This window comes from Drosophila busckii, chromosome 3L (assembly GCF_011750605.1).
Source record: "Drosophila busckii strain San Diego stock center, stock number 13000-0081.31 chromosome 3L, ASM1175060v1, whole genome shotgun sequence".
Classification (NCBI taxonomy): domain Eukaryota; kingdom Metazoa; phylum Arthropoda; class Insecta; order Diptera; family Drosophilidae; genus Drosophila; species Drosophila busckii.
Window position 1 is genome coordinate 11,209,767 of NC_046606.1, and position 27,412 is coordinate 11,237,178.

Genomic DNA, 27,412 nt, shown 5'->3' on the forward strand with positions numbered 1-27,412 from the left:
TACAGAAAACAAAAGTATTTATACGTCTTAGCAATTAAATAAACAATTTTGAAACATACAAATTATATTTAATTATTCATAAAACACATTGCGAATGGATTATGAAAGCAAAATACAAAATGCAACTTATGTATGTAATTTACTATATAAACAAAATACATATACTTATAGTTTGAGCTCTTATCTTAATTTCTTTAAATATATCTTTTCATTTTTATATACCACACTTAGGAATCAAGTACTACAACCACTGCGCATATTAATAACATATACAAACATATAAAATATACATAAATATTTTATGTAGTGCTGTACAATTAAGCAAATGCAGCTAAACTTATGCCCCACTTATGTGCATTATAAATGGTAAACATGAACGGATTATGTATTTGCAAAATAGGTACATTAAACAAGAATTATATAAGTAAACTAACATGACTTATTACTAATGATCTGCACTTTAATTGGAATGGCAATTCATTAAATTTTCTTTTTATCTGGAGTGATTTGTTCCACTGTAGTCGTTGCACTTGTGGTGGGCTCGCAAAGAAACCAAAGTCCAGCTAATATTAGCGTCATGCCAATGCCGGACAGCGCCGTTAGCGGTTCACCATAAACAAGCGCACCTAATATAAACTAAAAATAAAGTTTTATAAATATAATACAATATGCATATTGCTTAATACAAACCGAGAGAATGTAATTGGAGGCAGCTGTTAGCACTGTTGCCGTCAATGTTTGCTGCGTCATCTGCAGAGCCTTAAGAAAGTAACGCAGGTTGCACACATTACAGAAGAGCATTAGCCCAAGTGGCAGCAGTTGCATTAAAAACAGTGCTGATTTGTTTTTGATTAATTTATTGATTGCTAAAATGTTATTTACACTAAAACTTACCGGCATATTCATGATCTATTAAAACAGGTAGCAGCAAACGCCGTGCGGTTAAAAAACTGGGCAGCTTGCCAAAAAAGCTGCCGCCAGCTGCACAAGCGCCAGCCACAAAGCTATAACGGTACCTTAATAATGCTGCCATTTACTGCATAAATAATTTGTGTTTATTTACATTTTTAAGCCACACAGCTGATTACGCGTTGCCAACCATCTCAAATTGTGTTATCGCTATTTATCGAAACGCTACAGACATCTCACTCACACTCATAGGCAAATTCATAATTATACTGCAACCCTAGGCCAAGCACATTTTCTTGGATCTCTCTGTAAAAGATTTGTCAAAATTAAGTGTGAAATGTACGAATTGAAAACTTTGTTGCCACAATTTGACATAAAACTACCTACCTGTATGTACGAATTAAGGAATATTAGTCTCTCCAGCTGGTGCAGATGGCGCAGTAAGTGGCCTATTAAATTTCCAGTTGCTTCCATGGAGCACAATTATAGCGATGAACGTTTCAGTGACTTATTTACATATTCATGTTGATTGTGAATGTCCACATTTTAATTATTATTTCGTCCGCATATGCTTTAATTGTTAAATCACAATAAATCCATTTTCATGTGATATCAAAAGAAGAGGCGTCATATTCAGTGCAGTGGCGCGAAGGAGAGTGAGAACTTATCGAAAAAGCCAAAGACTTGTGCACTTGATTTGGACATTTTAGGCCGACAAATACAACAACTGTTAAAGGTTATAGCAAACAACAAATAAATCTATAAATATATAACCAAAACTGTCTAATACATATATCATATATAAATTGCATAGTGAATTATAAGAGCCAAATGCTTAGAAATGGGCGCATGATGAAATCTTAGTTTAAAATGCATAATGTTGACTAGAGTTACAAATTACAGCATGGACTAACAAATTAATATAATTTCTAAATAAAATACTGTCACTGTCACGCGCCCATCTCTTTCTGCAGCTATTCTGTGCTAGTATATTATTTAACATTTTCTCTATTCTATCTTTCAGCAAGATGATACTTCAGTAGTGCTGCAGCGTCAGGAAAAAGTGCTAAAGCAGCTGGAGGAGCTGAAAGCACAACTGGGCAAGATTCGCAGCAGTCTGGGTGTCAATGTATGTGGCAAGACCATACAACATACGACGTCATATCAGAATGGTGGACTAAAAGAGGCAAGTAACTGTCAATAGCACACAGAAGTTTAGACTTAATTAACAAATTGCTCTACAGGTGCCGCTGCATGATGTTGTCGTTAATGGTCATCCGAATTTTATACCCTATGCGCTATTGGCAATGAAGAACGCTTGGCGGAATTTGTATACAATTGATGTGAAGACCTTCACACACTCTACCATGGCAGACATAGGGCCAAAAGCGCGTGAATTCGAAGAAAACTTGGCAAAGGTTCCAGTGAATCCAGCGCTGCCAAAGATCAATGTAACACTCATCTGGAAAAACTGTAAGCACAGTTGTGCATTTTTAAATACAAAAACTCAATCTTAACTTGGTTTTCCAGGCGAACACACTGAGATGATTAGCTCACCTACCATGTATGTGCCCATTTATGGTGAAGTGAATATCATACGCTATTTAGGACGTGTGGGACCCGCTGAGTATAGATATGAGAACTCTCCGCTCTGCAACGAAATCGATGCTGTATTAGACATCTGCTATCAACTGCTGCGTTGCAGCACGCACAAGGCGCAGGTTGCCATGGTGCGGCTGCTGGACAAGCGCCTGGCACAACAGCAATATTTTGGTGGCGATCAAATGTCTGTGGCGGACATTGGCGTCCACAGTTCGCTCATACGCATGCCTGCCATTACCGACAAGGATCTAACACCTGCGATGCTCGCATGGCGTAAGCGCGCCAAGCTTGTTACTCAAATCTAAGCTGTATAGAATAAAATATTTGCAAACAGCAAAGTGAATGTGAAATTTATGTTTGTTCTGAGATTAAACCAAATGAATTATTTGCAAAAAGATAATTGAAATACTAGAAAAGATAAAGCAGAAAATTAAAAATGTTTGCCCATTTTCTTTAAATATTTGAATTCTGCTGGTAGAACACTGCGATCCAAGAGATATAAATATCCGCTATGGATATTATATTTTTCAACGAGCACCAGCTTTTACTTATATATTTTGTTAGCTTGTTTTTGTTTTTATCTTTATTTGGCTTTTAATCTTTGTAGTAATTGAAATTTATACAGTATGTTTCTTCGCACTTAATATTGCAATTGGTGTTATGATGCTCTTATAAATTGCTTAACAGCTAAACTTTCATATTTGCTTTTTATACTTGAAATCCGTTGATTGTTGTATCTTATGGCTTTAGGCTTTATATATTTTCTCTCTTCTCTTTAATACTTTTTGTTGTTTGCATTGTTGTTAGGAAATATCTCTGGCTGTAAGTAGGAGGTTAGTTGTCAAGCGGGCCCCCTCCCCTTTCTTTAATTACATGTACGTGTTAGTTGTATATAGTATATTTTAAAATAATATTTTATACCTAATACATATATTGTATATATCTTGAATAGTAATAATCAGTTTCGAGTGTTATGTAGTTGCTTAGAGAGGATTCGCAAAACATTTAAACGGACCCGCCTTGGGATAGTGAGGTCGGCAGACAAAACAGTAATATAGTTTTAGTTTTATATAATTGTACATTAGTTGTAAAAATAATATTAAATATTGTTAGGGAGAGAGTAAATGATAAAGCAGCGCAGGGGGCGCCTCCTAGCTCGATCTCAATACATGTTTTAAATGCTACGTAGACGCCTAGGGCATGATCAGTGTGTTTGTGGTTTAGGGTGTGGAGCAAATGGAGTTGACTGCATTATGTGGTCTCGCCCTTGCCGCTATCGTCTGCTGACTCAGCATCGTCTGCTGCAGCGGCAGCCGACTTCGACAGACCATTGTTGTTTTTGCACTTGTTGTTAACACTATTTTTACTAATCGCAGCGCTATCTTCGTCGTCGTCCTCCTCATCATCATCTTCATCCGTCTCCTCGTCCGAGTCTGTGGGAAGATCTTCGGTCTCTAAATCAAAATCATCATCGTAGAAATTGGCATCCAGGCCGCTCTCTGTGCTGGGCTTCGGTGTGGGCTTAAGGCAATAGTCCTCCAGCGTCATGGGCACCACAACGCCCTCGCGCTTGGCATCCACATTTGCAGCCAAAGCTTGTTTGCGGATGATGTTCGGATACTCAGTGTCCTTGCCCTACAAATAAGACAAACACATAGGATTAAATTGCCTTCAACACAGTTGAATACTCGACCATTCACCTGAGAGTCCCTCCATCGGCGATACATCACCGAGGCATCCACATTGGCTGGCGAATATGTGTTGGGTTCATTTAGCAGCGATATAACCGACAGGAGAATGGTACGCACATTCTGTGTGGGATTCCAGCGCTCGCACGGCAATTCGCCGCTCTGCGGATCGTCTACAGGCGGATGCAATATGGATATGCATAAATCACCATTTTCGTAGACATTCGGATGCCAAACCTTGGTGAGGAAGCGTATGGATGGCGGCGAGTACGGGTAGTCGTGTGGGAACTTCATATGCGCCTTGAAATAGCCACCCTGATATAGCGTATCTGGCGGTCCAAATATGGCAACCTCCCATTCGAACAGGTTATCGTCGTTCATTAGCTTGACGCGAAATCCCTCAACTGGTTCTTCTAGCAGCGACTTGTACTCCATTGCCAGAGCACGAAGTGCAGAGCTGCTGGGCGTTGATGTCAGTGTAGTGGAGCTAGCGCTGCCGGCCCCACCCGTGGAGCCCATCAACGACGACGACGCATTTTGCGATGTGGATGCGGCGGTGGTCATTTGTTCACCTAATAAAACACAAGCGTTTCCATACATCAGCTTAAAAATATATTAATCACCCGTTCAGGGTCAATATCTTATACGACGGCGACGTTATGACGCTGCACCAATAACAACACCACCACCACCACTACAACAACAACAAAGGCAGCGGACTCAAGGTGAGCTGCGGCAGCACCTCACACTCAAACAATCACACGCACGCACACATGCATGAATAAAAAACTGTTTTTGCAAATGGAACTTGAAAATTTGGATATGCAATTAGAAGAAAATGCGTTGCGCTGGATCTAGATCTATGCGCTTCGCTTTTGTAAAATGAAATGAAAACTTTATTCGTGTGCCTGTTGGCGTTTTTGTTTTTGTGAATCAGGCACCAAAAAATTGTTGAGACGTTATAAAAATAACAAGAATTATATGATATGTATATATACACTGACTGCCTACTTAGGTACGCACTTCGGTTCGCTTAGTTGTTTCAACGAATATTTTGTTTAGTCTTGATATTTATTGTTATTTCCTTTGCAACAGTTTCACTTTACAATTATTCGCCATAATTAGAGATTCGATACTATTTCAGTGCAGGGTTGTTGAAGATTATAAAAATATTATAAGAAAAATACCACAAATACAAATATCGATATGTCCATTTCAAATATTGCACTGTGGGGCCAAGACCTAATATATTGATATTTGTATCTTTAAATAAATAAGCTTCTTAACAAAAAGGAAATAAATTTCGCAGGTTCAACATTAAATACAACCATTTATGAAAAGTTTATGCATACCCAAATGTAAAAAAACATTTCTATTAATGCTTAGTATGCTTCAATCAAGCAAAATAGTATTCTCTTTCTAGGTAGTCTGATCCACCTATTCATTATTGCGTAAGCTAAACAGCATATTAAATATTACATTTATTATTAACGGCTCTAACGGCTTTAATTTCAAATAACATTCACGCTGTCTAGCCCTTTCCTGCTCGCACATATTTCAGCCGCACTTTTATTGTGGATGATACACGCTTGCTTGTTTGCATCTTGCTCTGACTTATACATTTCTCTGGCTTCTGTATTCGCACGATTCAATTTTTCATTGTGGATAATATGTGCTAATTTGAAAGGTCAGATAAATTTGAGCAAAGGTAAAGATTAAATCAGCAAAGCACGAGAATCGTATTTGTGTGCAGCATTCTATTTCAGTTACTATTATTTAACTGAACTGTACGTACATAAATTGGCAATATGAGTATTTATCGGTATATCGATTATGGAAACGCGTAATCGACATTCGAAGTGTTTCGATTGAATACGCTTTAGTATCGATCATTGTGCAGCCCTGCTGAGTACTTCGTGCGGAAATAATTTTTAAGAGACACGAAAACTAACCAATTAATTAAACATAAAAAGCAACAATATTCAGCCGCGTTGTTCTACTTAACGTGAATGTGGGTGATATGTCGTTGTACTCGGTTCAATATGCTACAAAATAAATAGCAACGCGACGCGCAAACTACGCTTTAGGTGTAATTTGGAGAAAGAGAAGCAGCAAAAGCAAAAGCAAAAAAAAGTGCATACAGGAGTGGCTGCTGCTATTGCTGCGCGAGCATAAAAATTGTAATTGCCAAATCAAAGCGACAGAAGCACACAGACACGATTCGTCTGTGTGTATATAAAAAATATCTTGTCAAATTCAATTAATGTACGAGAAATATTAACAAACGAAATGAATAACTATGTTTGAATTGTACGAGGAAAATTCAAACAACGCCCAAAACAAAAATTAACAGATACAAGTATAAGGAGCTGTAACTACAAGAACAAAAAAAAGAAAAACAACAACGAAGATAAACGCGTATAGAGAGAAAGAGAAAATAACAACAACAAGCAGAATATAAACGCAGTTACATACATTCCAGTGGAAAAAAAGAAGTGGAGAGAACATGTTGTTAAACAGCAACAAACAAAAACAGCATAAAATTGTTAGCGAGCACATTTTTCTGTGAAAAACGAACGCCCGAAAGAAAAGCGCTGCCCATAACAACACTTACCGGAATACAATAACGGCAGGCAAATAACGGCAGTAACAAACATCATATACATACACACACACACACAGGCATACACATAAACATACAGAATGTCCAGCTGGGCTGAACGCGTGCATAGACGCGCTGCCGACTTAGGCAACGTAGTCACCTCTTGCGGTCATCCCGCAACAGCGCCAGCTTATCCGTATCGCCTGGAGAAGGTAAAATTCGGTGTGCCGTTGGAGGAGGTGTGCAAGCACAACAACAACATTCCGGGACCGCTGCTGGTGCTGATACTGAAGCTCAACAAGGAGTCACCCAATCGCCGCGATGTATTCCGCGCACCTGGTCATCAGGGCGCCATGAAGAAGCTTATACACTTCCTGCAGGCGGGCCGACTCGTCAATGTGGACAACTATTCGGTGTTCACCATTGCCAGTGTGCTCAAGAAGTTTCTGCGCAAGATACCCAACGGCATCTTCGGACGCAGCGGCGAGATGGAGCTCTTTGCCATTAACGAGCTGCAGAACGAAACCGAACAGACGGAACGTTTACACAGGTGAGTCGCCAAGCCAAGACGACAAGTCTACTACTACACATAAATAATTACATATGTGTGTGTGTGTGTGTATAAGTCGGGATTAGGGCTGTGCCTAACTTAACGTGACAGTACAAAAAGATAATTGCGTTGCATATAATTATCAAAGCAATGAAAACTCAATTTATTTGCATAAAAGGGCATGTTATTAAAGTAATATTCTCAAGTTCTTATTATTTTGAAAGGCTTGTTTTTTATCTTACAACATATCGCCGTTTGTTAGTAGGCGTACCATCTCTAGCATTGTAAATATACATACTCATCTTAACTATGGTGTGTGTGTGTGTGTGTGTGTATTGTAACTAGCTTGCGGTAAACTTTGCTGAAGGGCCACGATCTATAATTTGGTCGTGGCGACTCAAAAGAATCTTCGCGTAACCCGGAATACACACCACACGAATGGCAACACATCCACACAGTGTGTCGGTACTTCTCAGCACTAGATACTGATTACGAAAGCTGTTTGTCCATATTATCAGCTGCATGGGTCGTCGTTGCGGATATGGACACGTGGATGTGGGCTTGTTGCTGTTCGCGAAGAGGGGTTCCTGTTAGTCAATTAGTAGTGCAGTGCAGGATAATTCGTAACGTATCGAATATTAGTGATTCGTGAAGAGCGTATGACCTCTTCATAGTAAGTTTACTCTGGATTGTCGTCGTTATTCTGCGTCTGTTGGTTGTGGGTCGTTGTGTGTTGTTGATTTTAACGTGCCCGTATTGGCCTTTGGCAACTTGTTGGTGGACTACGATTTAGGCCAACGAATATAGCCAGATTTCACTCGCAAATTTTGTCCTACTGGTAGTGTCGTTAGGACGCGACGGATCTGGGCATACGACAAAAAAATTGAGCTGCTTGGCGCTGCTTAGAGCCTATAGCGTGGTGCATTTCCGTCGTAGTATGCGTGTGTGGTGTGTGTGTGTGTTGTTTGGGTGTATTAGAGGAGTGGGAAGTGGGAGGTACACGTCGCTATCGTGTAAGTAGCCTTGAGTTGCAGCGGCTCAGTAATTAAAGAATGTATTTACCTTGTTGCATGTAGCCGGTTTGCTTTGCTGGTTATTGTATTCTGTTTGTAATATTTTTGTGGCGCAGGCATTCGGGTGAGTTTCTAGAGTTTTGATACTGAATTATGGTTAGCATATAAGTAGCTGTGTGCGTGGGCACTAGCACCACACACGACGTAATAACAGAGACATCAGACACTACATAAGGGATGCTGTTGAGCTGAACAACACGTGGTAATATCGATAACCGCGAGGATAGGCTCAATGTTAGAGAGCTAGAAAAGCAACAAATTGCTTTGTATTACTGTTGGCTGTTGTTGGATTGTTGTTCCGTACTTTTGGTGGTTTTTTGTTTGTCGTATCTTTTTTGTTTTGGTCTTTTTTTTTGCGGAGTCCACTGCAGATTTTAATACTATTACATTTTGTGGGTGGGTGAGTGGCAAAAGTTGGTAATGCGTAAAGTGAACGGCAGCGGCAGTTGCTGCAATCACAGTCGCAATCACAATCACAATCAAAATCGATATCGATACTATAGTCATCATCATCATTATCAACAGCTGGCTGGGAATTGGCGTTTGACAGCTGTTTGATTGCTGGACTCGCTTAATAATTGTCTGTTTAGAGTTAAAGCTCTTGCCACTTTGATGGATGTGGTAGCAACGCGAACTGCGTCAGCAGCAGCAGCAACGCGAGCCGCAGCAGCAACAGCAGCAGTTACATTAATGCTTAATGTGCGTGTAAACAAATAACGTCAGCAATAAAACATAAATTTAAAACTGAGCAAACGTTCTACATGCGTAAAGATCGACCGCCAAAAACTAAATATATATGTATGTATATATCTATACAGACAGTACACTCTATGGCATAAATTTATCCATATCAGCGTCGATTGCTTTAAACGTAAATTTTCTAATTTTCGGTTAACTCCGCGTGTATAGGCAACCATCTAGCAAACATTTATTGTTGTAATTGTTTATGCGCTGATATTGCTGCCGCTGCTGTTACCTTTCATTTGTTTATTTACATTTTAGGGCAGGCACAGGCCGCCAAACCAACAACAATAACAACAACAACAACAACAACAACAACAACACTCACATTAAGCAATCGCAGATAGATTCGTTCGCTCGAATCAAACAAATGCGCGAAAATAGCGCCAATGCTGCTGAAATATTTATAAATAGATTGCGCCGTATTTGAAACTTTGTATCAATTAACGTAAACGTAAAACGTAAGAGACTCTGGCTGGCCAACAACGTTATAATGCTAAACATATGTATTTGAATAGGAGAAGCAAGGGGGGGTCCTAATGGATATCCAACAGGTCTCAAGCACAAACTAAACGCTCCTCTGTGCCTGGCCACTGCCAATTCAATCAGTTGGCACATCATTTATAATCGTTTAATACTTTTGTTGTTCTTGGGGCGCGCAGTCGACGTCATTGTTGCACGTTTTTGCAATAGACACAAGCGTACTTATATACTGCAACAGCTGTGCATGTGCTGTAGGTATATTAATACATTTGTTTGTAAATTACACAAAAATATAAAAACGTTTAAAACAAAAATAACAAGCGACACTGACGTCGTCTGCTGCATGCTGCTGTATGGATATGAAAGATTCAGCCACAGGCGCTGTGCCATGGCCTGGTCTGCTTCGTGCTGCTTGCTGCTGTGTATGGTATAGAGCTGCTGTGGTGAATAATTCAGCAGCGCTCTCCTTATAGCGCCCATACAGTCTTAATTGAATAAACATTTGCATTTGACGCTTGCTACCTAGCGACTTGCTTGGCCGACAGACTTGTTGCCGGGCAAGACTTTTGTTTGCTGCTGCGCAAGCGGAGAGCTTTGCTATCAGGTCACAAGGCCGGTGTTGCTTTCCTACAGTGTACTGTGTTGTCGCTCTCTCCACAGGCGGTCATGCTATGCGTGTTGTGTAATGTGTGTGCTTGTCTAGGCTGTGCAGTAAGCTTAGACTTTGTTGATGCAAACGTTTTTAAGCTGAATTTTGTATGATCATTTTCAACATTATCTATTATTGTGTTCGCTGTAGTTCGCAAGGTATTTCCTATGCAGTTATGCCTCGTGCGAACATGACTCTTAAATTTTTGTGTATTTTACATTGAATTAGCCAATGCATATGCCAGGCTTCTGTCACTATCATGCACAAACTACAATACAGCACCACATACAAATTGATATCTATGCATAACCCCAAGCTAATAGGCTATTTACACAATTGCCTGGTCTGCTTGCTTGTTCAAGTTGATTTTGCCTGCTGCCCCTTGCTGTGTTAGTTAGTTAGTTAGGTAGGTAGAAGCAAAACTGTAGGCGAATATCGATAAGTGCAAAAATAATGCAAAAAAAAAACATTTAATCGCTTTTGTTGGTCTAGACTGGAGAAATGCCAACTGCCGCGCATTGACAGACAAGACAAGGGACAAGCTAAAGAGCAAGCGGGCAGAGACGGGGAAGTAGAAAAGGTAATGTTTATGACAATGCAGCCTTTTGTCCAAGAGGAGACAACACAACGTCGACGTTGTCTCTTTTGAAAATGTCTGTTTGGGTCTATTGCAATATTATCGACTGATGTTCACTTCCTGATTATTACATTATGTAGTCAGTCACGGGCACAGCAGAGTAAAGATTATTTATATACTCTTTTGTTTTGCCAGTCAGCCCAAGTCAGTTCTGCTTAAAGCGATTCTTGCTACAAATTCGCAAAACTTGCGAGCTAAGTTTGAACTTAAACAGTGCACAATAGTATAAACAAAATACAATGCATGCCACACAAAGCCAATAAAAGAAATATAATAAGGCGACAGGCTACTTTTTTTTCTTATATAAATAATCAGACTAACACATATGTAAGCAGATATATGTTTATATATATTGGCTATAAAAATGTGCGTCAGTGGAGCTCATTGAGGCTTTGACTTATCTATGTTGCTCTCTCTCTCGTTTTACGCTGGCTCCGCTTTCCTATTGCCATCTCGCTCTTAATGTTTGTGTCTGGGACAAATTCTTGAGACTTTTTATGATATTGCCCTGAACGCTGAACTTATGGCACAGTAAGCTGAGTCTACACTGCACTACAAACTTGGGCATAAATTTAAATTGTAACTGCTATTTGCTGGAATTATTAAGGCTACAGCATTGATTAACACTTGCGTACGTCTTTTAAATTGTTTTGTTAATTAATTAAGCTTGCAGGCATTATTCGATTGAATTGTTGTTTGCTGAGCGTGTTAGTGCTGCGGGGCCTGCTGTTGCTGTGGGTCAAGCGAGTATAATCGTGATCATAAACATATATGTATATATATGTATATTGTCTACTCACACATACATACTGTCTGTATGATTGAAAGCTGACTTTTATATCTGTCTTCTGTTATTCACTTGCTTCGATTATAATCCATCGACGTATGGGTCTTGTTTGGGTACCCTGCAAAACAGCATAATGAATAATAAAAAATGATAATAACAGACAAAACTTAGCTGCGGGTAACGCTTCGCACTTCGGGCATTGAGAAAGCAATAAAATTGGATTTTATTGCTAGTGTCAGTCAGTAGTACTGCTTTCATAATATATAAGTTTACTTTAATCGTCAGGCTAACAATTTTATTTCTAATTGCTGCACTCATGAAACAGCTTGCTGTCATTATAGAGTACAGCCAAGTCGACTATGCCTTGGCTGCTTCTCCCGTTAATTCTTGTTTATCATGAGTTTTGAGTTTTTGTTTTGTTTTGTTTTTTTTTTGGGGCGTAAGCACTTGAAGCCGCAGACTGTGCGACAATCGAAGCCACAACGTTGAATATTGATGTGAGTAGTGGCAAGTGGCACAATAACTGCAGCTGAGACTTGAATCCGTAAGATCGTCGTAGCTGATAATGATAGTTTTGGAATCAAGTGTTGAGTAGGCAAAATAAAAAATTATGCATGCAACCAACAAGTTGTAATATTCTTAGTATATCCTGTGCTGACGTCAATCAATGCCAGACTCATGTAGTTATTAAATTTGTAATTATGCTGTGACTTAATTAGCTTTTGATGAATAATTAAAGCTGCAGCTGTACAACATAAAGCAGCAAAGCTTTTGTTTAACATAAAAACACAATTTGTAAATTGTGAAATCAATCAATGTAAATGTTTCGTATTACAACATACACAACATTTACCTACTTTCCACCCCCAGCTCTCTTATCAGAGCCGGCAAATTAAAATATTACAACAACTTCGACATCCGAAATCTTTCAAGTGGCACCAAGAGCTGTGGGAATTATAGTATAAAAACTGGTTACGACGTAACACAATGCATATATAATAACGTCTGTATACATATGTGATAAATATATAAAAGACAATTACAACAATAATGCTCAACAGCGTCAACAACAACAATAGACAACAAATATGTGCAAAGGCAAGCGGCACTTGTACAGACAGAGGAAGCAGCAAAAACTGATTCGCTCGACATACATATTTCGCTTATTTTTTTATGAATGAAATAAATACACACACATATGTATGATTCATCTATCAAATGACACACAGCGCCGAGCCGAGTTGGCCTTAACAGTAGCCCAACAAATCAACAATACGCTGATTCGTTAAACTATTTAGCATCTACTATATACAAATAAGTTCGATTCACCTGAATTTGCCTTTAAGCCAAGTCAGGCCAGGCCAAGTCAGCCGGGGCCGGTTTCCTAAGCATTATGCAAATACATATAACATACTTACTCGTCCCCCAATAACAACAATAACATTAACATTAACAATAGCCGCGTCAATATAAAACGGCGCATGCGTAACGCGTCCGTCGTCCAACTTGGATGCGTGTACAAGTAGTTGAGAGAAGTTGGAGGCCGTGCAGTGTGTATTCCAAAAAAATAAAAAAATAAGTGGAATATAAAGAAACGCTACATGGGGCACTCTAATGCTTAGGCGAATTAATATTTACGCATCAAATTCAAGGTAAAAAAGAAAGTAAACAAAAAAATGACAAAAGAAAAGCTAAACAAAAAAAGTGTCGTGCTTTGTTGCTCTTTGTTTAACGCATTCTTAATGATTTTTGTTTTTGGCTGCGACTTTCGATTTTAAGCTAGAAATAGCTGCTATTGTCGTGTTAATTCTTATAATGTTTCTTTAATAAATCAACAAGTTCTTTGAGCGCTTTTTAGATTCGTTATGCGCTGATTTTAGATAAAAAAAATCTTAGGAATTGATTTTTAGCATTTTACGCTGGTATAAAAGGAGTAAAATAAGGACAAGGCTTGACTCATGTTATTTCGCTTTCTATTGCATTTAGCAAGCTACAAAAAGTTTAAGTTATTCAGAAATTGCCGAAATCGTTTTACATTATCATTATAATCAAGCAGCATTACGCTGAAAGCAAAGAAATAAATGGAAAAAGTATTGAAAAGTCAATAACTTCAATCAGCGCTTGTTAAATTCATTTTACTATGTTTTTTATAGCAGTTGAGTTGATACAAAAATGATGATAAAATTTTTTTATTTAAAGTTGCGTTATCATTGTCAATTAGTTCAATATGTGATGATTTGTGGTAAAAAGGAATGAAGCTTAATGAATTTATGAAAACAGAAAGCAAATAATTCAAAACTAGATTGTTAATAGGATTTAGTGATTTGTAAGTTTGTCGATTATATGCATGGGGGATAAAGTTTTGTATGATTCGGCTAAATCTGTCACATTGTTTAACGCTGGAAATTTCATGGATGAAGCTTACAAAAGGTATTAAGCTTATGCAGTTAGGTGTGTGTTATAGTAGCTTAAGAAATCTTGGTTTGTGCAGTAACTGTCAGTCGGGAATCCGGGTAGGCGGTCAGTGCATGCTTTGGCCATAAAGTGTCCAGCGTTCCATTCAACCGTGCTGTGCAGGAATGATAACTGAACTTGAGCCTCAGTGCAATATAACTAGAAATTTGATTACTGCGTTTTAATTTTTTATATTTCATTGTTTGTTATTTTGCATACCCTTGTATATTAGTCTTAATTACATTATTTTCTCTAGCCCAAGGAGCTGCTGTCTCTATCTTTTGTTTACTAGCATTACTCACTCCATACACAATCACAGTCGGGTCTATTTTTATTGGTTTAATGGGCGCGCCTATGATACCTTGAGTAGTGAGTAGCGCGTCTACTAAGCGTATTTTATTTATAATCAAAACAAAGCCACACAGCCGCATTAATCATTCATTAGGGTTCCATTTTCAGAGGAAACCCAAAAGTGTCGTGCTGCGTCTACTGCGCTTATCGCCTCTGATATCAATATAAACACTTGTACCGCCAATCAGTCGATTTGTTATTGTTGTTATTGCTTTGTTTTATTTCTAACGACAGTCCACGTAATTAATGCAATTAATAAACAATTTGTACGCATTTCATTTATGGGCGTCAGTCGAACTGCTAAACAAAAAGTATTGCAAAAACAAATTCAAATTAATAACAAATAATTGATAATTCGCTGTTATCAGTTGTGTTTAGTTTTTTCTACGACTTTGCTTGGAGTTCATGGCAGCGTCGTTTGTGCTTATCAATGTCCTTCTTTAGTTCAAGTAGTCAATAGAAATTTTTACGACTCGCCCGTCCGCTATCTATGTGTATTACAAAGATATAAAAAATGTATAAGTAATAAAAAGAAGAAGCAGCAGGCACTGCTTGCTGATAGAGATTGTTTAACGAAAATTGATATTGCGGCACGTTTTTCTTTTTGGCTGCTTTTATTTGCTTCGCCGAGTTCGTTGATATCATCTCCACTAAAATGTTCGACCCATAGACTTGCGCTCAGTTCATTGCTCATTGCGTTTATTTACTCACTTTTTTTTTTTTTTAATCTTGCATATATTTTTTATTTTTGGTTTTACTTTTTATGAGGAAACAGGTGAACGCGCTGCGCTGATAGTTAAAGCTCTGTTGGGCTGTGGTTTGTTTATAAAAAGCCTTGACCCATGTTTAAAAATAAAAGTTTATCGCCAACTTGTGCATTTACTTGCTGAGATTTAGTTAATCAACAAACATTAGCTCTTTTGTTTAGCGAAGCTAAAAGCGTCAATCTCACACTTGAAGCTTAACTAGCGAGGGAAGTTTTTAAAGCAGCTGCAAAGTTGAATTTAATTGTTGCTGACAATTAAAAAAGACAATAAAAATAAGTCTTCTGTACATTTCCATGTTCAAGGTCTTGTTATTAATTACTTAGCTTATATAGTGGATCATATATTTTTATTATATATCAGAATCAGATAATTATGATAATAATATTGATTTAACATCAACAAAATTTGCTTCATATTTTAAAGCTTAAATTATTTTATAACTTTTTTAGCTAGTGTGGCTCCAATTTCGATCGATAGTATGCCGCTAGTGCAGCATTTATCGATTGAATTGACTTACTCTACAAAATTCTTATACTCTCCATACTCTCCAAATTTCTATTTAAGTTTTTCAAAGCATTTAAGTTGAACTAATGCAATTGTTTACTCATAAAACAAAAATATATAAGTATATATAAATAATTTAAATGCTAAATTGGGTTTTTAGCTATAACTCATAATTTTATTTAAAGCCTAAAGTGTTGGAAACTTAACACGCTTAGAAATTATTGATTAAGGCAGCTGCTGCGATTTATAAATTTGGGGGGAAACTGCTATTTATTATACGTTTACACAAAATTAAGAGAAGAAATGCTGTGATGATGAACAGAACTCTATAATTTAAGCTTATTAAAGTTGAACTGTTAATCAATCATATTAAAGTGTGTCAAATGCTTAAGACAGAGAAAGCTTTGAAGAGAAGGGCTTAAGCAAATAATGAATTAAAGCACGTCAGCCCCCAGCAGCAGCAGCTGCAATAAATAAATAAATAAATGTGTTAAACAAATAAGCAGATAAATATATTTATATAGAGTTCACTCATTCATCAAGCGGCAGCTATCAATGCAGCTTTTGTTATAAATGTGCACTAGTTGAACTTATCAGGTGCATTTAACACCTCGCAGCAAACAATGTGTATGTGTTTGTTTGTGTGTGTGTGTGTGTGTGTATTGTAACGCTTTAGCATTATAACTGAGACATCTGTGCTTAAAAACAAAGTTTTTTTGTTTCTTCTTTGGCTGCTTGCACTTTGTTCACACCAACAGCTTAGCAGCTACACTTAGCTGTATTTATCTATCTATACGCGTGTGTGTGTGTGATGGTGTGTATAGTTCATTGTCAAGCGTCATTTGGCCGTCTATGTAGCTACGTTGTATATACAAGTTTTCACTTTTTGCTGTTTGCTTTGTTGTTGTTTTTGTGTTTTTTATGGGAGCTGCAGATGCGAGAGCTTTAATTGATTGAGTTTCGGGTTTTTGCTTTCGGCTTGAAGTTTAGATACATTTTGTGTATGTTGCTTAGAGCGGCTGCCAGGCTGCCTGCTTGGCTGACTCTGTTGCTGCTGCTGGTTGTGTAACCATTAAAACACCGCCTTGGAGAGCTAGAGCGACCAGTTTGCCAGTTTTTCCAAACCAATCCCGCATGCCAAAATGAAAGTGTGAACAAATCAGCCTCAGCCTGTACACCCTCCCCCTATGCCAAGCCTAACTTAACTTGCGACTTGCGACTTGCGACTTTCTTTGAGTCACTGCACTTTATTTTTCTTCTATATAGAGTAACTATGATCTATGAGTTGCTGCGTGTACATGACTAACCCTTTTCGCTTTAAAGATAAGCGATCTGCTTTACATGGCTACTGGGCCACGACATTACTCAAGCATTTCTTTTAAATTAACCGTTGACTTACTTTTCTGTTTCTATTTGGTTTTGATCTATTTCAGATTGTTTGCATCACTGCCCAAGTATACGCAACATCTATTAGTTTTACTCTTTGGCACATTCCGTGTGATCGCCAGCAATGCCGCACACGCCTCCACGGGCATGACCAGCGAGGCATTGGGCGTCTCTGTTGCGCCCAGCTTCTTTCAATCTTGCGTCAGCGATGGCAAAACCGCTCGCATGGAGGATGTGCTCAAATTCAAGGTAAGTCTAAGTCCCCCCACGCCCCACTCAATTACTCAATTCAAATTCAAATTGCATTCGCTTGCAGGTGGCCACAAAGATCATGCAGCACATAATCGATAAGTTTGCCACACACGACATCTTTGGGCGTGACAACTATGAATATTATGCTCGCGTCACCGGTCGCATTCTCAAGGTGCAGGACGAATGGATCTGCAGCTTTCAGTATCCGCCGCCGCCACGCGGCAAATTGGCCCAACAGAAATATGCATGTGAGTGCGATTGGAGCAGCTTGGTTGGAGCTGCCTTAATTCATTTAGTTCAGTGATTGATGAGCGCAGCTTAAAACAAGTTAACGAGTTTAATTGCCAGCTGCATTACTTCCGCACTCAGCTTAAAGCAATTATAGTTTTGTTTATAAATTGAATTGATTTGTATCCAGGCAGTCCTTAGTTAAACTTGCGATTAACAAACTTATGTATATTTAAAATTTAGTTAGCTGTCAGTTATAAGCGTTAGGCTGCTATCAACTGTTATTGTTATTGATAACAGGCCTTAACTAAATTACTTTGTATATAATTTACAATTCATTTTGACTGTATGCAATAGAAATTTAATAAAGTTTAGGCATATATATAATTATAATATTGTTGACGCTATATATCCTAACTGAACTATGCAACTAAATTATTCATTTTACTAGATCTAAACTAGTTTGATAAGCAAGCAGACAAATGTATTCTTTTTAGAAAATATTATTTTTATTCAATATATAGCTTTATATACTTCATACAATAGTTTTTCAACATTTCTATGTTGTTTTTGTGTTGGCTATTGCCTCAGTTCGTCCTCAATTCACTGCTTCATTAAATTCACATTTGTTTTCCCTGGAGTCATCTTTTCAAGCTTCAAACTCATTAGTTAATAGTCGCTGGGGAACAGATATGAGGTATATAGTTGATAAGCAAGCAATTCCCAGCTCAATTTCTTGATTTTTTTCTATTAAATTGAGATTGACTCTATTTATTGAGATTGTCGTGCTGAAAATGTATAACAATTAATTCATTTTTAATAAGTTCTTGCATTAGTTTTTTATTCTATAAATGTATACACTACACAGTGCAAACTTTTAGTAATTAGTTAACTTTTTATAAGATCTGTTAGCATAGAAGACACATATTTTAAGCTTAGAATTGCTTACATAAGTTTTGTTTGCAATGCTGCATTGTATTTAAGCAAATGAAGCGTATCAACTTTGCTCGACGCTGATTTGCATATTTACATATGAAAACTATAAAAATAGCTCAATTATTTACATTTCTCTAGTTCTGAGTAAAAGCTATTGCTACACAATTCGCAGAATAACTTTGTACATTTAAATAACTTACTTTGAATTTCTCTTTAATGCAGTGCAACATTCTTTGGAGGCGGAAAAGACTTGGCTGCAATGTCAATGCGAGCGTTGGGGCTTACGTGAGTTTTACTACTACTAAATCAACTCTCTAACTATATAGTCAAGTCTAACTATAAGTTTTTCATAATCTAAGTGCAGCTATAAAACTCTCTCTCTCTCTCTAACTATAAACATCATCTCTACTTTAAGTACTAATCAATTTGAACTTTGGGGTTTTTGCTTTTGCGCTTAGTTCTTAAGTTCATTGCTTTTGGGTAAAGTTTTTGATGTTTCTCACTATTGCTTTGGGTTTTTCTTTTTGTGCGCTCCAACTATTATTAACCACTAATTGCTGCACCACTTCATTGCTTAACAAATACTCTATGTCAACATATTTATGTCTATTTCATACCTCACATACATAAACTACGAATCTACAAACAAACGCTGCGCCTTTGGTTTTGATATAAATAGTGGCACAGGAGGAGTCGCGCTCGACGCCTGCGCTGCTGACCAGCTCCAGCTCTGCGCTGGAGAACAGTGTCCTTTCACTTGGCGTTTCGCCGGAGCATTCCTTCATCGAGAGCTGTGCGCGCCTCTCCGTTTCGCTGGAGGGTCCGGGCATCTTTGCTATGACCAGCTCACCGCTGCCTGCCAAGCGCTCTGGTAATGGCAGCGGCAATGGCAATGGCACCGACTATGACTACGATGATTATGCAGACGATGATGAGGATCACGAGGAGCTTACACATGACTTTGCCGCCGAGCTTGAGCTGAGCAGCATTGCTCCAGCTGCAGCGGCGCCTTCGCAGCAGCTGCGCGGTCTGCAGCGCTACAAGCAGCGCACGCAGCATCAGCACTCAAGCACAACGAACAACTCGCAGGATGATGAGGACGACGACGATGATGAGGAGGACGAACTAACCACCGTAAAGCGTCGCTATCGACAGAACAAAAAGAAACCGCTGGCCAGCAGCCATCACCAGCGGCGACTGCGCACTGGCACCAAAAGTCTCGATGGCAGCAACGAGCGACGTGGCAGCAATGCAGCTGCAACAACAGTTGCTGCAGCAGCAGCAGCAGCAACAGTAACAACAACTAATATGACCAGCGGTGGCAGCAACAAGTTGAAGCAGCGCACTTGCAGTCGCTGCAATCGCGGCATACGCCACAGCAGCTCGTGCAGCTCGAACTCTGGTGGCGCCATTGGCGCTGCTGGCAACAATGGTGGCGCCAATTCCGGCGGCATGACCATGGAGGAGCTGCGTGCTGTCAATCGCTATGCGGAGAGCACCAAGAGTCTCTCGTACTTGCCACAGGTGAGGGATAAGTTCTGGCCTGGCCCAAGAATATCCATTTAAGGAACGCCCCCCCCCAAAAACCCGCCCACGCCTTTCACATTCTCTCTCTCTCTCTTTTACTCTTTCTATATCTCAAATTGAATTTTTAAGTTGCGCATTTTTATTGCAGGCTGCAAATTTCTAAACCAAATGACTTAGTTGTTAAGTTTAATGAATTTACTTTTTGATTTGTATTTGATTTTATTATAATTTTTCGATTTTTATTTTAACTTGTGTATTTCTCTCACCCACTTCTGCCCTCACTTTCTAACTCTTACACACAAAATTTATTTTTGAATTTATGGCTTACCAAAAATTAAAACCGTTTGCATTCTTCTCTAGTTTTGTATTTGTTAAATCTAAATCTCTAACTAAAGCTGCGCCTGCAACAACAACACAACAACAACAAGCACACACACAAGCTCTCGACACACAATCACCACACACTAAATGCTGAAATTAGAAAGGCCACAAGAGACAAGCAAAAGTCAAAGCAAAGGCAAAGACAAAGACAAATAAACAAAACTTGCATAGGCGTGCTAATCAAGCTTTGTACAAATTTAACTAAAATTTAATTAATTAGCTTATTTTCATTTAAACTTTTTTTTATTTTTTGTTTAGAATTAAATTCTCTATGTACGCTTAACATTTAAATATAAATATTACTACAAGCAACAAAAACGCAAAGAAACGCATTAAAATAAAAAAAAAAAAATGAAAACAAAGTTTATAAAACAAATGTGTATATTTTAATGATTAATTGGCCCAATTGCAAATATTTATATTTTCTAACATGTATTAATTAAATTCGATGTAAACAAATGCGCTGCGGCCAAAGTGTTAAGCTCTTATCGTTTGTTTTTCTTTCCTTAGTTATTATCGTTTAAGCATAACAAACATAAACACAGCAATATACACAAAATGCACATGTATGTTTACTATATATGTATGTATCGGCCTTAATTGAGACCTTAAGTTAATTAAAATTATAATTAAGCGCTGTCCAGTTATTGTCTCGTCTGCATTTGTTAATTTGTAGTCTTGTTTGTTGTCGTCTTGTCGTAGCCTCAATTAACCAACCAACAGCAAAAATTATTATCTGTAGCCTCTCTTTGTATCTTTTGTGCCTTGTATCTTGTCTTGTTGTGCATTTCATTATTTAATTTTGTATTGTGCACTGTCTTTATAACTAACTCGACTTAACTTAGTGCTTAAGCAAGAACAACACACACACACACACACTCATACACTCTCAATTACATAAGCAATTTCCTTAAGTATTTATTTATATGTATTCATAGCTGTTCATGATGTATCTTATTTAAAATTTATGCGCCTGCCTGAAACAAAAACTTGTGCTACGCTTGTTGGCGGTTAAATCTTTTTTGTGTATTTTATAAATTGTTATTAACAAAAACAAAAGTTCATTGCTTAGCTCTTTTTTCGCGTGCTTAAATTGTTTATTTATTTGAAAATATTTAAGTGTATTCACTAAATGACGAAATGAAATCTAAAGTTGAAATAATTTTTTCTAACTTGACATAGTGAATACCCTTAATGCATATTTACACATTTTTTACTGCACTGTTTTCCATGCCTTTAAATTAAATTGTAAATAAAAAATTTTCAATTGAATTTCTTAAGCTTTTTTCATTATTTTTGCTCGTTTATTTTGTTTTTAAATTTAATATTATTATTTTATAATCTATGATAATAATGCTGCTCAAAAAGCTTAGCTACAAAATTTATAAGTAAACCAAACATGAATATAAAATGCCAAAAGTCTAATGCAAAATTTTTAAATCCCCGTTTTCCCTCCAAAAACAAATAATCAACAACAACAACAACACCACAACAACGACACTTGACAACGCAATTACAACAACAACCACCACCAAAACCACAAACGAATCTTTGCAATTCATTTAAAATGACACCAATGTTAGGTCCATGAACGCCAAACCGCACGCATGCGCACCCGCTCCGAGTGGTTCCTGGGGCCGAGGGATGCGGTCGTCTCGCTGCAGCTGCCAGCGGACACCTGCAGCAATTGCTGTTTGGCAGCTGCAGCCGCCGTCGCTGCCGCTGGCTATTTGGGCGGCGGCAGTACGCGCGACATGCGACAAAGTGCCGCCAGCGTTGGAGCAGCCGCTGGCATTGAGCCGGACCGCAGCCAAGCGGCGCTGCTCTATCACTTTTATCGTCGGCAGCAGTGCGAGCGGGAGCATCAGCAGCTGGACGACATGATGGATACCGAGGATAGCTATAGCTACAATCAACAGTTGCTGCAACAGCAGCAGCAACAACAACACCAACAACAACAGCAGCAACACATACATTCCAAGGGTCTGCTGCGGCCGCCACAGCAGCAAGTGCAACAGCGTCGTCTGCTGCTGGACGCCAATTCGGGTAGTTATAAAGCGGCAACAGCACTAACAACACACGCTGAACAGCTTACGTCTAACAACAACAACAACAACATCAACATCAACACTAGCAATCACACCAATCATAACAGCAACAACATGTTGCAAGCAGCAGCAAACAGTTTCTTTCTACATGAGCCACACGACAATTCATGCTACTACTTCCACACTAAAGGGGGGGGGGGGGGGGGGGGTGTTTGCCAGCAGCTGCTTGCCATTGCTTGTGCTTGTGCTGATGTTGGTAGCAGCAACATTCAAGACTCTGACAGCGACTGCGACTCTTTAGATGGACGCATATTGCATACGCTGCAAGCTCATGAGCTGCAGCAGCATTTGCAACCGTCTTCGCTGCTATTGCGGCACTCGCAGGAGCATAACACGCAGGACACAGCAGCAAGCAGCAGCACATCAGCACAGCAAGACGCTGGAGCTTTCGGTCAAAGCAACACCTTAAAGGCAGCTCCATGTTATGTAGATAACAATGAAAACACGCAACACTATGCGCAACCTTCACAGCAGCAGCAGCAACAATAACAACAGCAGCAACAGCAACAACAATAATAACTTTGTCACAGTTGTTTTTAATGTTTTGGACTTTTTGTTTTAAGCTTTGTGTTTTTTTGTTTCATCAAAATTCATTGAATGTTTAATTGCTGTAACAAAAATTGTTGCTCATTTCATTAATAAGAAGTCTGATTAATTGTTGCATTCATCAAGCATTTTGTACATTATTAACATTAATTATAAACTACAGTATTTTTATCAAAATAAACAAACATATTTTGATTTAGAAACATTCAAAATATATATATATATATATTAAAATACAAACTGCATGCATGAATTATATTTATGCATTAATTTATATAAATTATTTTACATTGTATGCTAATTATTTATATGTATGTACTTGTTATAACTTTTTATGTGTCTGTGTATGTAAGCCATTAAATTAATTCGTTTTAATTATTTCGCTTTCATGTATAAAGCTAATTTTGATAATTATTATTTTATTTAATAAATGTGCGCATTTGTTTAATTTAATTTTGTGTTAAATCAAATGCTAAGCTCTTTTGTTTTGTACACTTCACACTCACACGCATTACTTTGTATATTTGTTGTAATTGTTGTTGTCTTTTCATTTATGTGTACTAACCCAAATAATTTGTGTTTTATGTGTTGTCTTGTCTGCTGTACACAAACGAACCCAAAAAAGCGACACACAAGCGCCAACAGCAGCAGCAGCAACTACAACAACAACAGCAACCGAACCTACGCTCTCATGCAACAAACAAATCATCATTAAACATACAGCAACCAAACCAACCACAACCAATCCCTTTAACTCATATATATATTTTTATTTTTTCTCTTTCTCTCTCTCCCCCGTTGTATATATATCTGATGCGATCCCGTCACTTGTATATTAATTCAGTTGGCAACATCCGTCTGAGTAACAGCGCCGAGTCCATACAGTATGCCTCCCGTCGTCCCACTAGCAACAACAACAGCATCAATCCCAACGCCATCATCAGCAGCAATCCCAGCAACAACAGCAACAGCAGCAGCAGCAACAACACCAACAACACACGCCGCCTGCTCATCAATGTGCCACGTCAGTATCCATTGCGCTCCTCGCTGCGTCGCCACAAGGAGAAGCAGTTTGGCGGCAGCCAAAGCAACAGCAGCAACAGCATCAGCAACGAGCAGTTGACCAGCAGTTCAGCAGCTGGCGGCGGAGCAGCAACGTCAGTGGGTGCGCCGCTGAACAAGCCGCTGCTGCTGGTGGGTCGCTTGCCAGGTGCCGAGCAGCCGCCGTCGGTGCGCAATTCCATAGCGGATTGCGGTCTGGTCTCTGACTATGACAAAATGGATACACTGGAGCCGCAGGCGAGCGTGGAGTGCAGCACAACGTTAAGCTTCAAGCCGCCGCGTCTGTAACAAGCGCAGACGGCAGCGCAGCAGCCAAAGGAGGCAGAAGGCTTATCCCATTTAATTCGCGATTAGATCTATAAACACTAACTTTAAAACTGTTGCGTGCTAACACAGACACCCACACTCACACACACACATACATATGTTTATGTATATTTAAACACTGTACTGTATATACTTACTATATTTATGTGTATAGCAAGAAAAGGCTGATTTTCTTTAGTTTAAATAGCGGATATTGCAACAAATTGCCAAATTTTATTTGAGAGAAACAAGTGTAAGAGAGAAAGAAATGTATTTGTTGTTTACTTTTTAGCCAAGAATCTCGTTTATGTAGTAAACACACTATAAACATTGTCAACAAACCCAACACGTTGTGTGCGCAACTTTCATTTCAAATCAATTTTTTATACGCTATATACACACACACAATGTATAACATTGATATACATGATGTACTACCCCCTCCCCAATTGCCTAGACTTAAGCCAGCTCTTGACCTGACTTGAAAACAACGAGATGCGAGCACACAACTCGCTCTGCAATCATAATAAACAGTTCGACAGTAACTCAAACTCAATATATACATATTAACATATACGTAATAGTACAAAAAATGTTTGAAAAATTGACAAAAAAAAAGAATTATATATAACTAGTTGTAAGATACTTCTGTAAAGCCCATTGTATAAATTGTTATAGCATTTAGTTCGCTTAGTTTATAGTTCAAGTTCAAAACGAGTTCAAAAAGCGCTGCAAGCATAGCTATGTTTATGTATAACTGTACATAAGTACTATATACGCATGTGTTATTGCCCCTCAACTGTATTATCGAAGGTTCAGCAGTGCTTATCCATGCCAAGTACAAGCCTCATAGCTCACAGCTCCATTCACTGCCCAGCTCTTTTCTTTTCGATTTATACCAATCATTCATTATTGTCATTATAACTTTCAGATTTTTCACATGTTTGTCAGAAAAATCCATTAAAGTTAAACTCGCTGTGTGTGCGCACTTTGTGTTTTTTCTTGTTTGTGAAGAAAACAAGAACGCAAATAAAAATTATTTGAATTTATATAGTTATAGGCTTAAGCTTAGTTAAAAGCATAAAAGAAATTTTTCAATTAGCCATTTCATACATAGTATGAAAACAATCATATAAAGCTACCACAACTAGCTTAATAACGTTCTCAAATATATATATATATATATATATATATATATCTAATTGTAAACAAGCAAATGTAACACCAATTTGTTGATTAGCAAAACAAAAATGAAAATAATTTTATTACCAACATAATTTTTATATTGACCGTTTATGTTAGGCTATAAGCTATATAAATATATATATTATTGTATATGTATAAATCTTACAAAGTACGATTTCGAGTGAAGTACATTCATTAGCCCCTAAATACGAAAACACAGAATCATATAAATGAAATGAAGAATTAAAATTAAGTTGCATAATGTACAGAGTCTGTTCCATATAAAAACATATATATGTGTATGTAGTTGTAAACATTTTCAAAACTGTTGCGAATGCATTTCGAATACATTTTTCAATTATTTTTAATTGGCTTTTATATATATAAAAAAATATGTATGTATGTATAACAAAGTAATAAAAAAAAACTCAACATTTTCTGTTGCACATCAACTGTATACAAGTTTAAAGAATCATACATACAATGTAACTAATTATTGAATGGAAAAAATAAATACATTACTAAATTGCAAAACCATTGGTGGGATTCACGAATTTATCTGCGATGCGGTGTTAATGCTTGAACACTTCATTTGGTCAGCGCTTGGTTAGTCTTAATTTATAGCCATTGCTTGAGATTTGATTTAATTGTACAAAGCCTTATCAACTATAATGCCATTCTCAATAAGAAAGCTCTCCACATCGGAAGCGAAGAAATCATCGCTTAAATCATCCGTAAGGCGCACAAAATTGCCAATGAGCGCCTGTGCCTTGTACACCAGCAACGCTGGTAGGCCCTTGGTGCGAAAGTCACGACTCATGCCTGCCACCGAGCTGCAGATCTTGGCAAACTTAATGGACGGATATTCGCTGGCCAGCGTATCAAGGCAGTTGTTAAGCGTGGCGCAGGCAGTTAATGCTTTCTCGTATATGTGTATAATAATTGTAGTGTGCTTGTTCTCCTGCTCCACGCAGGCAAGAAACTCCGCATGGGTGCTCAGTTGCTGCACTTTGCCAAATTGCTGATGATGGCCAGTTTGGCGCAACATTTCGGCCATGCGCTGCTTTTGATATTGCTGTAAAAAGTCTTCGCTCATAAGCTCGGCGAACTCTGCATCCAAATCCTCCTGTCTTCTGCGTTCTTCATCCTCTGCGGCAGTTGAAGTAGTCATGCTGAGTTTCTTGGCCAGTGCTATACGCTGGCGTTCGCTTTCGTCGCGACGCTCCGCCTCCAATTGCTTGAATCGCTGCCAATCCTTAACCACACCTTTGGGACCCGTATTAGTGGAGCTCTTCTGTCGAAAGCCGCCCGCGGGTGCATCACTTGTGTCTGTTTTCATTGTTTGATAAGCGTTCTGCTACATACTACAATTCAAATAATTTTATTTACCTATGGTTAGCCCGGAGCTTCCAGGCCCCTTTTTGCTGCCCCGTGCATCGTCTGCATCTTCACCGTTGTCTTCACCTTCGCTGCTGCTGCAATAGTATTCCAGCTTTTCCCCCAGTAATTTATCTTCCAAAGTAGCCATAGCGCAGTCTTTTCAAACTTTTTAATTTAATTATAAGAAATTTGTGTAGAAAACAGTGTAAAAGTATCGATACATTAAGGCAACAGCTGCAGGTCGGAGCAAAGTACTGCTGAACTGTTTATTCAAATGAACTGCTGAACTAGTTGCTCATATGATTGAAGCTGTAACAG

General features: G+C 38.3%; 5 protein-coding genes across 10 annotated transcripts; 2 read left to right on the plus strand and 3 right to left on the minus strand.

Annotated features, from left to right (window-relative positions):
* Nucleotides 1–364: 364 nt before the first annotated feature.
* Nucleotides 365–1,054, minus strand: LOC108600013. Of its 2 annotated transcripts, none has more exons than XM_017987320.2 (3): nucleotides 895–1,054; nucleotides 691–833; nucleotides 365–636 (listed from the first exon to the last, which is right to left on the minus strand). In XM_017987320.2, exons 1-3 carry the CDS (start codon nucleotides 1,031–1,033, stop codon nucleotides 481–483), a joined length of 438 nt encoding a protein of 145 aa, XP_017842809.2. In that variant the 5' UTR covers nucleotides 1,034–1,054; the 3' UTR covers nucleotides 365–480. The 2 variants fall into 2 exon arrangements, with proteins under 2 accessions (XP_017842809.2, XP_017842808.2); XM_017987319.2 differs by having other exon boundaries at nucleotides 691–836.
* A 104-nt stretch (nucleotides 1,055–1,158) lies between these two features.
* On the plus strand, nucleotides 1,159–2,861 carry LOC108598242 (probable aminoacyl tRNA synthase complex-interacting multifunctional protein 2). The gene is made up of 5 exons (XM_033293515.1): nucleotides 1,159–1,372; nucleotides 1,529–1,645; nucleotides 1,934–2,095; nucleotides 2,154–2,382; nucleotides 2,440–2,861. Exons 1-5 carry the CDS (start codon nucleotides 1,247–1,249, stop codon nucleotides 2,814–2,816), a joined length of 1,011 nt encoding a protein of 336 aa, XP_033149406.1. The 5' UTR covers nucleotides 1,159–1,246; the 3' UTR covers nucleotides 2,817–2,861.
* A 708-nt stretch (nucleotides 2,862–3,569) lies between these two features.
* LOC108598415 (ubiquitin-conjugating enzyme E2 R2) lies at nucleotides 3,570–5,320 on the minus strand. 2 transcript variants are annotated; one of them, XM_017985040.2, is made up of 3 exons: nucleotides 5,223–5,320; nucleotides 4,212–4,771; nucleotides 3,570–4,146 (listed from the first exon to the last, which is right to left on the minus strand). In XM_017985040.2, the coding sequence occupies exons 2-3, from the start codon at nucleotides 4,761–4,763 to the stop codon at nucleotides 3,763–3,765; spliced, it is 936 nt and encodes a 311-aa protein (XP_017840529.1). In that variant the 5' UTR covers nucleotides 4,764–4,771; nucleotides 5,223–5,320; the 3' UTR covers nucleotides 3,570–3,762. The 2 variants fall into 2 exon arrangements, with proteins under 2 accessions (XP_017840529.1, XP_017840528.1); XM_017985039.2 differs by lacking the exon at nucleotides 5,223–5,320 and having other exon boundaries at nucleotides 4,212–5,121.
* A 1,535-nt stretch (nucleotides 5,321–6,855) lies between these two features.
* On the plus strand, nucleotides 6,856–25,657 carry LOC108600406 (rho GTPase-activating protein 20). 4 transcript variants are annotated; one of them, XM_017987958.2, is made up of 7 exons: nucleotides 6,903–7,351; nucleotides 17,231–17,432; nucleotides 17,500–17,683; nucleotides 18,822–18,884; nucleotides 19,279–20,123; nucleotides 22,091–22,553; nucleotides 24,006–25,657. In XM_017987958.2, exons 1-7 carry the CDS (start codon nucleotides 6,903–6,905, stop codon nucleotides 24,509–24,511), a joined length of 2,712 nt encoding a protein of 903 aa, XP_017843447.2. In that variant the 3' UTR covers nucleotides 24,512–25,657. The 4 variants fall into 4 exon arrangements, with proteins under 4 accessions (XP_017843448.2, XP_017843450.1, XP_017843451.1 ...); XM_017987959.2 differs by lacking the exon at nucleotides 22,091–22,553 and having other exon boundaries at nucleotides 6,856–7,351; nucleotides 24,006–24,107; XM_017987961.2 differs by lacking the exons at nucleotides 19,279–20,123; nucleotides 22,091–22,553 and having other exon boundaries at nucleotides 6,856–7,351; nucleotides 24,006–25,650.
* Nucleotides 25,658–26,128: 471 nt separating this feature from the next.
* LOC108598639 (phosducin-like protein) lies at nucleotides 26,129–27,268 on the minus strand. Its single transcript, XM_017986634.2, has 2 exons — nucleotides 27,104–27,268; nucleotides 26,129–27,043 (listed from the first exon to the last, which is right to left on the minus strand). The coding sequence occupies exons 1-2, from the start codon at nucleotides 27,240–27,242 to the stop codon at nucleotides 26,358–26,360; spliced, it is 825 nt and encodes a 274-aa protein (XP_017842123.2). The 5' UTR covers nucleotides 27,243–27,268; the 3' UTR covers nucleotides 26,129–26,357.
* Between the last annotated feature and the right edge of the window lie 144 nt (nucleotides 27,269–27,412).

Excerpts from the sequence above, each read along its gene's own strand:
- LOC108600013 (XM_017987319.2), bottom strand. The coding sequence starts at position 1,033 with ATGGCAGCATTATTAAGGTACCGTTATAGCTTTGTGGCTGGCGCTTGT. Across the intron at positions 837-894 it reads AATAGATCATGAATATGCCG|CACTGTTTTTAATGCAACTG; the intron begins GTAAGTTTTAGT and ends AAAACAAATCAG. Across the intron at positions 637-690 it reads CCTCCAATTACATTCTCTCG|TTTATATTAGGTGCGCTTGT; the intron begins GTTTGTATTAAG and ends CTTTATTTTTAG.
- LOC108598242 (XM_033293515.1), top strand. The coding sequence starts at position 1,247 with ATGTACGAATTGAAAACTTTGTTGCCACAATTTGACATAAAACTACCT. Across the intron at positions 1,646-1,933 it reads AAATACAACAACTGTTAAAG|CAAGATGATACTTCAGTAGT; the intron begins GTTATAGCAAAC and ends TCTATCTTTCAG. Across the intron at positions 2,383-2,439 it reads AACACTCATCTGGAAAAACT|GCGAACACACTGAGATGATT; the intron begins GTAAGCACAGTT and ends TTGGTTTTCCAG.
- LOC108598415 (XM_017985039.2), bottom strand. The coding sequence starts at position 4,799 with ATGTATGGAAACGCTTGTGTTTTATTAGGTGAACAAATGACCACCGCC. Across the intron at positions 4,147-4,211 it reads GCCGATGGAGGGACTCTCAG|GGCAAGGACACTGAGTATCC; the intron begins GTGAATGGTCGA and ends TCTTATTTGTAG.
- LOC108600406 (XM_017987958.2), top strand. The coding sequence starts at position 6,903 with ATGTCCAGCTGGGCTGAACGCGTGCATAGACGCGCTGCCGACTTAGGC. Across the intron at positions 17,684-18,821 it reads GGCCCAACAGAAATATGCAT|TGCAACATTCTTTGGAGGCG; the intron begins GTGAGTGCGATT and ends TCTTTAATGCAG. Across the intron at positions 20,124-22,090 it reads GTCTCTCGTACTTGCCACAG|GTCCATGAACGCCAAACCGC; the intron begins GTGAGGGATAAG and ends CACCAATGTTAG.
- LOC108598639 (XM_017986634.2), bottom strand. The coding sequence starts at position 27,242 with ATGGCTACTTTGGAAGATAAATTACTGGGGGAAAAGCTGGAATACTAT. Across the intron at positions 27,044-27,103 it reads AAGCTCCGGGCTAACCATAG|ACACAAGTGATGCACCCGCG; the intron begins GTAAATAAAATT and ends CAATGAAAACAG.